Consider the following 13716-nt stretch of genomic DNA (forward strand, 5'->3'; position numbering starts at 1 on the left):
TTGTGTCATCGTAAAGGGTTTGGATTAGGGCCTTAACTTTCTTCTCCAGACTAACTGGGGATTCCCCCTGTTCTTCTTCCAAGCCCAGTATCCGAATGTTCGATCTCCACTCCCTGTTTTCAAAATCGTCGAGTTTCGCTTCAACATCTCTCTCTTCTTGTTCCAGGTCTTGAAGGCACGCCTCATATTGCATCGTGGCGACATCCGCTGACTGCTGGTTATTTTCTACAGCCTCAAGTCAGTCCTCAGCCTTCGCCACTCTGGTGTGCAGATCTGACACCGTTTCTGTAAGACTTGTTTTCATGGACCTTATTTCCCCTGGCAGTAGCTGAATGTCTGACTTGGTAGCGCTGTCTAGGTCGTTGCCCGGGATGTCCGTCGAGCTATGGGCTTCTTTTGACTCCATGGCTACGTTGGTTCGGCGAAACGTTTGGAGCAGGGCAAAGGTGCTGGGGTCCAGCTTCTTTCCAAAAGATGATGATGATGTTGTGCTCCTGTTCACAAACTTTGTACTTTGTAAGCTTGTGTCGTGATTGAGATGCGCAGTTCGTGCAGGGGGGCCGTTCACCCTTCAATCGGCTTCATTCCTAGTATGTTTAGTTCAGGCAAAGTGGTCTTTAAACCTCCTCTCTCTGGGATCTCCTTGTGATTTTAGTGTAAAGAGGCCTCCTTCATAGATCAACTGCTTTGACTGCGCCTACAATTGTGAAGGTGATTACTTGAGATGTCTGAGTCTGTATATGGTGCCCCAGGCCTTAGATGCTGGTGGATTTCTAATGTTTGTTGCAGGATTGGTTTGCTGCTTGCTTTTGGCTTGCTGTTTACTGGTGACTAGTATAGTTATTGCTGAGCCTGATGTGCAGCGTTAGCGGATTTCTCCACCGTAGGATGTGGTGTAATTCCTTGGCCAGACTCCGGCGTGGGGGGATGCCGTCTGTTGTTGCCCATGTCTTTCTATCCGTGCCCGGCTCTTCCCCATTCGTTTTTACAGTAGGCTGCGCTGGTGCTATGCTTGAAAGCCCTCTTTGCCTTGTGCTGTCCTCCTCTACCCCTTTCCGATGCTGATAGTGGAGGGGGGGCAGGCCTTTGAGTGCTGAGCGCTCCTCCAGGCTTCAAGGCTGGGAGAGAAAGCCTCGAGCGTGACCGCTAATTAGGAGGGCTTAACGTGTTTCGTTCACCCAGCTGTGCTCCTCTCGCGCTCTCTTAGGGGCCGGGGCGGCTTGCTCTTAAGTCCCCAGCGGGACGTGCACTACTCACAGTTCGCTGGTCCCGGCAACCCACTGTCCCATACTTCTGTGGCAGGGGGAGGGGAGTAGGGGAAGCGCAACCTTCCGCTGCAAGCCCTTCTCCTGGGTGCCCTCTCCCAACGCTGGTGTCCTCTCCAATCAAACTGTTTCAGGCACTTTCCCTTAGTTGGGCGGCTCAGTGTGAAGAGGAATCACTTGACTACATTCAGTCCGACGCACGTACTGCAGCCACCATTTGCGTTTTCGCCCAGAATTTCTTCTGCTGCTGCTCGGGTAATTCTTGGCTAGGAACGTTCTTTTTCCGACAAGGATGGCTCGTTTTCCTACGGGTATCTTGCGGGTAGTAATGCCCAGAGAGGGAGACGATGGTTTAGGCTACCATCATGTCTGCCCCCCTTGGTGGTCTACTCCTCTATGCCTTTTGAGGTAATTCACTTCGACTTTATTGAAATGAAGCGTTCTCAGAATTATAAATATGTTTTGGTAGTCATCTGCGCCTTTAGTAAATGGGTTAAAGCGTTTCCTTTAAAAGATGCCACAGAAATGACGACAGCGAAAACCATGCTGAAGAAATATTTTCCTAGGTTTGTTTTGCCATGAGTCATTTGGTCGAACAATAGACCACATTTTATCGCTGCTGTTATCCTGCAAGTATGCACGGGATTGCAGATCGATAAACGGTTCCATTCGGCCAGACACAGAGTGCCGGACTTGTAGAATGCCATAACAGCATATTGAAGACTAAGATTGAGAAGGTCTGTGCCCATAGTAACTTGAAATGGCCTGACGCCTTACCAATAGCCTTATTATCAATGCGAACAACTGCACAATCAAAGACAGGGCTCTCTCCTAATGAGATTGTCATGGGGAGACCAGCCAATATTTGGAATCTACCGAAACCCAGGTTGTTAAAAATGTGGAGCATTTGCTTCTTTCTGACTACTGTGACCAGTTAACTCAAAACTAGTATTTGATTCATCAACAGGTGCGAGGAGCCCTCCCAATAAAATACGAGGATCCAGGTCATCGACTCCGACCTGGTGACTGGGTGCTCTTAAAGCATTTGAAAGAGCCTCCTGTCTCGCACCTCGCTGGAGAGGGCCGCACCAAGTCCTCTTGGCCACACAGACCGCCGTACGAGTGGCAGGGAAGAAACATTGGATTCACGCAACGCATGTCAAGAAGATTCCCTTTTCCTCTGCCCCACGACAAACCAGAGGAGAAGGAGATTTTTCACTTTGATGCTCACAACGAGCCTGCCTTGTCTACAGAAATCCTTCCTGAGCCTGTGGGGCCTGGGGAGACTACTGCTTTATCTTCAAGTTCTTCTTAGAATGTTTCTTCACCGTTGAGCAATCTTGCTTCCGCTTCATCATTTTCTTCAGGAAACGACAACACTCTGTTCGCAGATCACACTGTACCTGGAGTCTTGAGGTACGATCTGCGACCGCAAAACTGAATTTACAGCACAGCATCGGCTGTGCCTACACGAGACCATTGTTGAGTCAGTCCCCTGTCATTCCTCTGCAGCATCAAATAGGAGGAAGGGACCGACAAAGCCACCTACAATCAACGTAAGCCACATGGCCATGGGACACCGATGGATAAACTAAAAGAGCCTAACGGAGAGGCTTCTAAACGGACTCTGAGACACAATACCTATTCCTAAACCCACTCATACTGAAAAAGATACTGGTCACTTATCTAATGATGAATCCATCTTTCAGGGAGCCACCTTGGGGGTCCTCAAAGCCGGTGGGCTTTGGTCCAATCAGGGGGGACACAACACATAAATGCATTGGAACTATGAGCCTTGGCGCTGCGAGTGTTCCTACCGAAAATCTGCAAAAAATCAGTCCTGGTACAAACAGACAGCTCGACTGCAATGTTCTATATAAACAAACAGGGGGGTGCAGGGTCCCTTCTGCTATGTCAGCTGACATTATCGATCTGGGAATGGGCTCATGACAGTCCATCTGTCAGAGGTTCTGAACGAGGGGGTAGATCTCCTCAGCAGGCTACATCATGCCAACCATGAGTGGGAGATCAACCCCATTGCTCTGTTGTATCCCATCTTCCAGGAGTGGGGTCTTCCGAGACTGAGCTGTTCGCAACACACCAGAACAAAAAGTGCCTTTGCTATGCCGCTCAGGGGGGGGCGCGGGCACAGTCTCTCTGAGAGACACTCTGATCATTCCCTGGACGGGAGAGTTCCACTACTCATTGATGCTATGAAATCTCCCATCAGTATGGAAGAAGGGGGGTGGAAGAAGGGGGGTGGGTAGGAGTAAGAAACAGTTACTCCTAGTCCCCTTTCTTCCATACGACCCTTCCTCCACCCCCCCGCTAAATCGGTTCAGTTAGGATTTGTAGCCAACGAGTGGGAAAATAGGACTGGTGAGCAAGACATGCGGGTGATGGCAGCGTGGGCAGGGAAACCCGCACGCCCTGCATGCATTAATTTAAAGGGAATGTTTGTTTTATTGCAGTGCAAAAAAGACTACAGTTCCGTCTCGGTGGGACGAGGTATCCCATCAGTTTGGAGGAAAGGGGACTATGGACTAGGAGTACGGTAGTCACTAAGGTGAGTAACTGTTTCTGAATCATACATTAACGTTTTTTTCTACACCAATCCCCAACTAGCTCCCCATGTCACTCCACCTGACCTTTGACATAAAGGAGATCCAGGGATTTGTTAAAACCTGTATTTTACCTAAATATTATTGTAACTTGGCTTCATGCAGCAATCATTCCTGGGAATTTGTTCCAACAGGAAATGATGCCCAGTAAGCATATAATAAAGGGGCCTACAGACTAGGACTATTCAAGTATTTACAGTGAATAACTCTTTTGTAATCTTTGTCCAGAAAAAGAGCTTGAGGAAAAGCTGGGTCACGTCCTTCAGCAACTGGATTCCCTTGGAAGTCAGGGACCTGCATTCAAAGAGGAGATGACATTCCTGCGCAGTGAGGAAGCAGTTACTGCTATGTGAGTGCACAGAGATCCATGATGGGTCTATAAATAGTGTTCCACAAAATATTAAATATATGCTTCATAAGTATTTCAGAGTTCTTTAGAGTCTACACAAGTGAAGTGCTTTCCCGTGTTGAATGACAATTGTCCAAGCAGTTGTCCAAGTGAAATTTGAATAAGTGTGACTTGGAAAAAGCAGGGTGCATTGACTAGTGTTAAGAGGGTTTTTCAGAACCTACTCTGGTGAGGAGTTCTAAGAAGGCAACTTAAAGGTGCAACCAGTTTACTGTTAAGTTCTAGACCAAACTCTCACTGATATTGTTGCTGAGCAGTTAATCTTAAACTTGGGAGAAGGCAGACTTGGTGTGAATAGAGGTTACAAACAGGCAAGTACAACAATATGCTATTTATTAGACACAAGTGAGCTGTAAAAATTAACACACTGCTCATACATAAAGTCAATATCAAACATAAACACAACACAGTGTGGCAACGGATAATGGGTCACCTACCGCTTTACATTTCAACACAGTTAATAGTCAATATACACTTTAAATAGCTAACATGGGCCGGGGGGTTAGTAGCAGTTTTGCAAGCCTTACAATTCTCCAGCATGGGGTCTGGCATGGATTCACAAGCTCCTCATGAATATTCCCCGTCGTCAGGCTGGGAATCCTCGGTAAAAGAAAAATCAATTTCAGTTCTGTTTCTGAATTGTGTTTCTAGTTATAACCAATGACTGGTCTCTGGGTCATACTGCCCCCAGCCAATGACTGCCCTCTACCTAAGCCCCTCCTCTGGCAGCCATCTTCAGATTTTTACTGCACGTTCAAGTGTTGTGCATCCTCGTGCTTTTGCTCTCGAGCTTTTACTGTGTGTTGCGTTTTCCCAAAGAGTTTACTCTTTATTTTTCGGTCAAATCGAGCCTCAAGCTCCACCGTTTCATCTTCCGATTGACGAGGACTCGTTTCGGAAGTTTCTACGCCCCTCAAGTGCGAATATTTGTCAAATTTAACTTCTTGGAGGATTCCGGGAGATCTTTGAGGCCCACTGGACATGGTCCAGGACAAAGGAGACTCGACGCCCGTTGGATCCAAGCTGTTTAGGATCTGCCCAGGATGTGGACTACAGAACGTCTTCAAGGAAGATGAGCACTCCCGGTGCCTCTACTGCCTTCACGCCGACAAGTCGCACGTGGAGGAGGACAGTGCATTCTGCAAGAACATGTCCGCCCGGACCATGAAGGACCGTCGTACACGGCTCGCTAACTGGCTGGAGGCGAAGAGCCCGGCAGCAGGTGAAAAGAAGAAGTCAGAGTGGTCTTTTAAGACCTTTGAGGGCGCTCGGGTGACGGGGGCCTAACAGAAGGCGAAGCATCGCAAGTCAGCGGGCACCGGGAGCGCCGTTGGTTCTGGCTCCTCGGCTGCCAGGCAGGGCGCGATGTCACCGACGCCATCAACCACGAGCCAACGCTCCGGCTCGGTGAAAAGGAAGTCAGAGAACCCGGGTAAGCTTCGGGAGAAGCCCCGGCAGGTCCCGACAGAGAAAGCCAAAGGGGAGCGAGGCAGTGACCCTCCCCCCACAGGGACAGACGACGGGGGTGACGATGGGACGGATCTCCCATCACCCCCTCCTCGGGCTTCACTTGCCGACAAATTCTGCTCCTTTCACACCATGATCTCCACGGTATCTGACCTTTTTCAGCTATGCCCCGAAGAGCAGAAGAAGGAGGGGTTCCTCTACCAACGACGGGAGGCCAAGAGGAAGACCGTCCTCTCAGTCCCATTACTGGATGACATTTGGGACGAAGGACTGTCCCTTCTGAAGAACCCGTTCACAGCCCCTGCGAAGAGGGACCGGTACGAGAAGAAGTACCGTGCCCCAGACTCTGCTACTATGTGCCTCTAAGCTCAGCCATCCCCGGATTCGGTGGTCTCCGCGGCGACCAAGAAGTAATCGGCAGGGGCGATGGCATCAACTTCCATGTCTCCACCGGACAGCGAGGGGAAGAAGCTGGACGCCATGGGACGACGGGTCCTCTCATCGGCAGCGACGACCATCAAGGCGGCCAACGCCCTCGCGATCGTGGCCCGCTATGACAGGGAGCTGTGGTTTAAGATCACTCCCCTCCTGGACTTCCTCCCAGACGACAAGAGGGCAGAAGCCCTTGAAATCCTGCAGGAAGCCAAGGTGGCTTCGGACCTCGCCATCACGGTGGCCACAGACATCGCTGACACTGGGTTTCGCCAGATGGGCAACGTCGTTTGCCTTCGCCGGCGCGGTTGGCTCAGGGCCATCGACTTCCATCAGGACGTGCAGACCAGGGTACTGGACATGCCCGTCGACGGGAACAACCTGTTCGGCAAGGCAGTGGACGAGTCACTGCAGCCATCAAGGTGGACACTGAGACGGCCCGGGCATTGGGCTCTCTCCATTAGCGACGGCCGCCCTTTTCGGACCTCAGAGTGCCTCCAAATGATTCGGCAGCAGCTCCTCGTCGTACTGCCAGGTGCCCCGCTCTTCGTCGCAGGAAACCTACAGAGTCCGCAACAAGGCCGGTGGACACCGTCGTTGTCGCCAAGGGGCCCAAGGTGGCAAGGCCCCGGCTAAGCAAGACTGAACCGGTCATGACGTCGGGCCCCCACCCGAGCACTGCAGTGGGAAGCCAGCTGGCGAACTTCGTCAGCGTGTGGAAGTCCATCTCCACCGACCGTTGGGTGCTGGATGCCCTGGCCCATGGGCACACTCTGGAGTTCCTAAAGAAGTGTTGCCATTTTCCACCAGTGGCCAGGAAGGAAAACCACCTTCTACAGCTGCTTCTGGATGTACGAGCAATGCTAAAGAAGGGCGCTATAGAACTCGTCCCAAAGAGGCTCCCGAGCATACTCGCAGTACTTCCTTGTCTGAAAAAAGACCGGCGGCTGGCGGCCCATTCTAGACCTCCGCCGCCTCAACAAATTCATAAAATCCCAGAAGTTCCGGATGGTCACCCTCCAGCATGTGCTGGGACAACTGGAGGAAGGCGACTTCCGGTCGTCGCTGGACTTGGAGGATGCCTACTTCCACATCCCCATACATAAAGGACATCGAAAGTTTCTGTGCTTCGTGGTCCAAGGGCGGCGCTATCAGTTCAAGGCACTGCCCTTCGGTTTGAAGTCTGTGCCAAGGGTCTTCACCAAGTGCCTGGCCCCGATGGCGGCATGGCTGCGCCTGTAGGGGATCCACGTCTACCCCTATCTGGACGATTGGCTCATCCGAGCGAAATCAAGAGAACTCGGCGAGGACCGTCCGCCTGCTCACGGAACTGGAGTTCTCGATAAACTTTGTGAAGTTCTGCTTGGTGCCGTTAAAAGACACCCTATTCCTGGGAGCCAGACTCAACATGGTGGCACGGCTGGCGTCACTGTCGGATGAGAGGATGAAGGCCATTCTGCGCACGGTACAACAGCTGTTGACTACGGAGGTTGCCAGGGTGAGGTCCATCAAGTTTCTGCTCGGCATGATGTCGTCATGCATCTACCTCGTGCGACTGTGCAGGTTGCGTATGCTGCCGCTGCATGAGTTCCTCGATGCCCGTTGGGTACAAGTGACGGGAAGTTTCGAAGACAAGATCTCCCTCAATAAGACTTTCGGGCAGGCAATCCGGTGGTTGGGCACCCGCGCACATCTCGTGGCGGGCATGGACTTCCAAACGCTAGCGCATCAGGAAACGGTGATGACAGACGCCTCCCTGGAGGGATGGAGCACGCACACCGGGGATCTCCACACTAGAGGCCTTTGGCTTCCGGAGGAGAGGTCTCTACACATCAACGTCCTGGAGCTCCGGGCTGTGTTCTGGGCCCTCAGGTCCTTCCTCCCATCCCTTAAGTACAAAGTGGTATGGGTTTTCACCGACAACACCACCATGATGTTCTACATCCGGAAGCAGGGGGGCACCAGATCCCTAGCTCTATCCAAGGAAGCGCAGGACCTGTGGCACTGGGCCGTCACCCAGAGGATGTTCCTGGTACCCTTCCACCTGGCAGGAGTAAAGAACACCGTCGCCGACTCACTCAGCAGGGTGCTGCGCTCGTGCCATGAGTGAGAGCTCCGGCAGGATCAAGTGGATCTCCTATTCCGACGATGGGGCAATCCCCAGATAGATTTGTTTGTGACGGCAACGAACACCAAGTGCCAGAGGTTCGCCTGCAGGTTTCGCCAGCCGGGGAGCATGGGTGATGCATTCGCCTTCCCCTAGGACGGCCTGTTCCTCTGTGTTCCCACTGTTGCCGTTGCTTCTGCGACTCATCAGTCAACTCAGACGGTCCCGGTGCAGGATGATCCTCGTCGCACCATCATGGCCAAGGCAGATATGGTTCCTGGACCTTCTGGACATGTCAGCGCCCCCCCGGTCAGGCTACCGAAGGACGCAGATCTTCTCGCCAGGGAAGGAGGCGCGATCCTGCATCACGACCCAGGATCACTGAACCTGTAGGCCTGGCTCCTGCAACGATAGAGTTCGGAAGCTACAAATTCCCGGCGGACTGCAAGGAGGTACTTGCCAAGGCCAGGGCGTCATCGACTCTTAAGTGCTATGGACATAAATGGAAGAGGTTCTCTGTCTGGAGCCGTGCACAGAAGATCTACCCTCTACGGATTACGGCCCTTCAAGTGCTGCCGTACTTGTTGTTGTGGGCCAAGGCGGGGCTGGCGCATGCATCCATCAAAAGTCATCTGGCGGCTATCTCCTGCTACACCAGAACTCTGGGGCGGTCGTCGCTGTGGTCGTACCGCCTTGTGAAGGAGTTCATGAAAGGACTGTTCCGCTCGTTCCCGTCGGTGAAGGCTCTGGCCCTGGCGTGGGAGCTCAGTGTGGTGTTGACCTGACACATGGGCCCTCCATTTGAGACTTTGCATTCGCACCGCTGAAGTTCCTATAGTGGAATCAGCGTTTCAAGTGGCCATCACCTCCGCACGACAAGTGGGAGAGATCCAGGCCCTCTCCTGTAAGCCTCCATACCTGACATTCCACGAGACAAGGGTAGTGCTGAGGACACACCCCTCCTTCATGCCCAAGGTGCCATCGGACTTCCATCTCAATGAGCCCTTGGTGTTGCCTGTTTTTCCCCGTCGCCTTCGTCGCCGGCTGAGAGGACTTTGCACTTGCTGGATGTAGCTAGAGCGCTGAAGTTCTACGTGAACCGCACAAAGAGTTTTCGGAAGATATCACAGCTGTTTGTGAACTTTGGCGCTGTGAACCAAGAGAAGGCCCCCTTCAAGGCTTCCATTTCCAGATGGCTCTCCGGCTGCATTATGCACTGTCACCGGTTGGCAAACGAGCGATCGCTGCTACTACGGCGTTCCTGTCTGTTGTGCCGCTGCTGGACATCTGCAGGGCTGCTACGTGGAGGTCAACGCACACCTTCACAAGATTCTACTGCATCGACTGGGATTCCAGGGAGGAGTCCAGAGTTGGCCAGGCAGTGCTGCGCAACCTATTCCCTTGAAAGTGAGCCTGGTGAGTAGGTAAGAGATGCTTAATGTTGAGTTGTTGTAATGTTTAATGTTGAGCCTTGCCACCTCCCATGGTTGTGCATGTGTGTACTGCTATGTATTCTTGCATTCATGAGCATGTGAATCCATGCCAGACCCCATGCCGGAGAAGGAACAAGATACTTACCTGTAACTGTTGTTCTCCAGCATGGGCCTGGCATGGATTCACATGCAAACCCTCCCTCCTACCCCTCTGCGGCTCTTCTCTTGGTCCTACCGTCGTTTTACGTGCTACCAAATCTGAAGATGGCTGCCAGAGGAGGGGCTTAGGTAGAGGGCAGTCTTTGGCTGGGGGCAGTATGACCCAGAGACCAGTGATTGGTTATTAGTAGAAAGACAGTTCAGAAACGAAACTGAAACTGTTTTTTTCTTTTACCAAGGATTCCCAGCCTGACAACGGGGAATATTCATGAGCATGTGAATACATGCCAGATCCATGCTGGAGAACAACAGTTACAGGTAAGTAACTTGTTCCATACTTTAACAGCCAGAGCAACACTTTAGAAGTCTTTGTGATAGTTTAGTCTATTATAAGCAGGTGGTTTTATCAAGCAAGTTCTTGCAAAATGTAAACGTAGAAATATTCAAAGGATCCTCCAGCTATAGAGGGCTCCATGTGCCCGAAGAGAGAACTCCTAATCCAGAATCTACTGCCTTTGGCTTTGAAAGTACGTACTTTCAACTTTACTCCCAATTCAAGTCAAAGGGGAAACGGTCGCTTAAAGAGATTTAAGATATCTCTACCCACTGGACTCCTATTTGCGACACCACAGGACAGGGAATTAGTGGCGACAAGGCTTACCTAAGGCTTTGCTGTAGGAGGTTCCCAGGCTGCAAGTATGATGCGTCCATCAACGGTTATTTCAAGTTCAGAGACCCCAAGACAGGGCGAATGAAGAGAGCTCAAATTCAGTTCCATCAGTATGAGATATCCCCTTCTCCAGCACTGGATCTTTCATAGAGTCATATGCTGTTTGAATATTACACTTTGTCAGGCTGGGAATTCTCAGTAACATTAAAGCAGTTTACATTTAGATTTTAAAACTGCTGTCCCTTTAGTGCTCTATAAGACCCTTTTTGGGTCATATTGCCCCACAGCCAATAGACAGGTCTCCCTTAGCTCCACCCCTGGTGGACATCTTTAGATTTATTACTGCACGTTCAGTCTCTTCATACTTTTGACGATTTAATTGCTATTTCTTCATTTTGTGACTGCTACTTCTGCATTTCAGAAGTTCTCTGCTTCCTTCCACCCATCAATGGTTCAGTCCCAGCTTCTTGTCGCCTGCAGGAGCAGTTTCAGCTCCTGTTCGGTAAGGCCCTCTACAGTGGCTGACATTATGGTTGACACCAGAAAGATAAGCCTTTTACAGGCCTTTTCCACCTGTCATCTGAAGAATGTATACATTGAAGATCTTCACAACTGTCTTTAATGTCTTTACTCTGACCACAAGATCAATAAATGCTCCATTTGCCAGTGATTCTCTAACAAGATGCCCATGGACACCAAAGAAGGTTAGTGGCTTGGATAGATGATGGTGCTGGATCCTCCGATTCGGCCTCTGTCCAGAGTCATGCTTCCCTATGCTAGTGCAGACCCCTAAAGCGAACTCTCTCTCAAAGATGTTGAGTTCTCACAACGTTTCTTCCCGTGGGAAGAGAGTTAAAAACCCCCCATACAGCCCATGATTCAGCTGCTGAGTCATCAACAGCAGCACCGGCTAAGTTTTCATTGTCTACAAAGCACGTCCACGTCTTCTGCAGGTCTGGATTTGTCATCTGCGAAGAAGCACTCGTCGACACCTGCTGCTCCCCGTCGAAGACACCCTTGGCGATGTCAACATCGATGGCCCATAAGCAGGTCAAGTCATCTGTCCCGTCGATGACCACGTCCACGACCCCATCGACGCCCACTCTGACGACAACCTCAACGGTGACTCCATCGACGATGCACTACCAAAGCTCATGCTCCTTAATCTGCAACTCTATGAGGGGGTTCTTAGGCTCTGGGTTCAGCAACTGCGCTTTCAGCCCTGCCAAGGCCTATTTATACACACCCGCTCTTTACACTGGCTTATGAACCTCCTGCTGTTCCAGGTCATTCAATGACGACTGTGGAGATTCCACCATCCACTCTGGCCATTCCTCCATCAACAATGGCGCCCCATCGCGCAATTTCTGCACCTTCTGGGTTTCCTCCGAAGCAGGCTCCTGTGCACCCGGAGCCTCGTGACCTCTCCTTGGACATTTTGTCAACACTGCAGACTCTGGTCTTTGAATTGCAACATAGACTGTCTGCTCTGCCTCTTCCTCCCCATCAGAGTCTTCCTGCTGGCCTATTACCTGCTCCTCCACCTGCAATTGGATGCCCCTCATGTGTCCCCACTCCTGCTCTTCCAACTTCTACCAATCGGATGGATACCGAATCTGATGATGACATCTCTCACGGTGCTATGTCTACTCAGATAAATACTACTGACGAATTTGAGGATGTAATACCAGGGAATGGTGAACCAGAGGAAACTCCGCTTAGAGACTCTTCCCCAGATGAGATTGGTTCCTTCAACACCCTCATGCCTAGGGTTGCAAAATTGTTTGACCCGATACCAGAGGAACAGAAGAAGGAAGGGTTATTTGTCAGCAGATAGAGCACACTAGAAAATCTGTGTTTGCCAAACCCGTCCTCAAGGACATTTGTGAAAACCATGAAAAATAATTTTTCTGCTGTTCCCAAAAAGGACAGGTTTGAGAAAAAGATTCCACCCCTAGGTGTCTGCGCACAGAGCCCAGTTCGCACTCAGTTGTGTCTGCAGCAGTGCGCGGAAACGCTCCTCTAATCCATCTTCTCCAAACACAGTCAAGTCAGATAAGGAAGGAAAGCAACTTACCTCCTATGGGAAACATATCATCTCCACTGCCACAACCACGATTAGGGCGGCCAATTCCATGGCTATCCTGTCACACTATGATAGGCAGTTGTAGTACAAGATGGGCTGCATACTGGATTTTCTGCCAGAAGACAAATAGGAAGAAGCTTTTGCCCTCCTTCGTGAAGGTGAGGTCGCGTCAGATCATGTTACATCTGTGGCTGTTGACATTGTGGACACTGTTTTTTTATTTTTTGTATTGTGCATTGGTCAATTAATAAAACCCTTTAGCAATCCCTTGGTGTACTGCAAACAACCTCTGTCTCTATGCCAGTAAACCTGATGGGACCCCCCTCCCGCTTTCTACCTCTCACTCTGGCCGGCCTCCCTTGGCCCTGCCCACACCCCCACCTGTGAGACCAAAAACCTTGCGATCATCTTCGACTCCACTCTCTCCTTCTCCTCACACATTTCTGACATCTCAAAAAAGTCTATCTATCAACTACACCTCCTCAGAGGCATTCTACATTTTCTCACTTTCCCCCAGTGGCTCACTGTCTCCAGAGCCCTAGTTCTCTCTAGGCTGGACTACTGCAACAGCCTCCTCCTCAACCCCCCTGCTTCTGCCTTGCGCCCTCTGCAACTCATTCAGAACAGAACCACAAGATTTATCCTTGGCCTCAAGCACAGGGACCGCATCTCTCTGGCACTGAAATCCCTCCACTGGCTCCTCGTGGCTGCAAGGATCAAATAAATTCAAGACCCTCTGCATTGTCCACAAGGATTTCTGGGACCTGGGACCTACTTACCTTCAAAGCTGACTTCCTAAATAATGTCCCTCCTGAGCCCTCCGCTCATCTACTTCCAACCTTCTGCGAGTGAGCAGGTTCTCCAAGCAGAGATTTGGAGGGAGATCCCTTTACTCAGCAGGCACCTCCCTCTGGAACAGCCTCCCTGCCACCCTCCGTCTTGAGCCTGATATTGTTAAGGTCCGGAAACTCCTCAAGACCTTCCTCTTCTCCTCTTCCTTCTCTCTCACTCTGCTAACCTAGCTCTCTGCTCTTCCCTCTCTCCCTCCTTCCATACAGCTCACTGAC

The 13716-nt window shown here is 51.0% G+C and overlaps 1 protein-coding gene across 1 annotated transcript in view; it reads left to right on the top strand.

Annotated features, from left to right (window-relative positions):
- Positions 1–13716, top strand: part of LOC138568974 (synaptonemal complex central element protein 1-like) — a 347522-nt gene that overhangs the window by 70827 nt on the left and 262979 nt on the right. The window contains exon 2 of the mRNA XM_069646720.1: positions 4115–4235. Within this exon, the coding sequence (XP_069502821.1) occupies positions 4115–4235 (121 nt within the window). The remainder of the gene's footprint in view (positions 1–4114; positions 4236–13716) is intronic.

This window comes from Ambystoma mexicanum, chromosome 2q (genome assembly GCF_040938575.1).
Source record: "Ambystoma mexicanum isolate Mex_15411 chromosome 2q, UKY_AmexF1_1, whole genome shotgun sequence".
NCBI lineage: Eukaryota > Metazoa > Chordata > Amphibia > Caudata > Ambystomatidae > Ambystoma > Ambystoma mexicanum.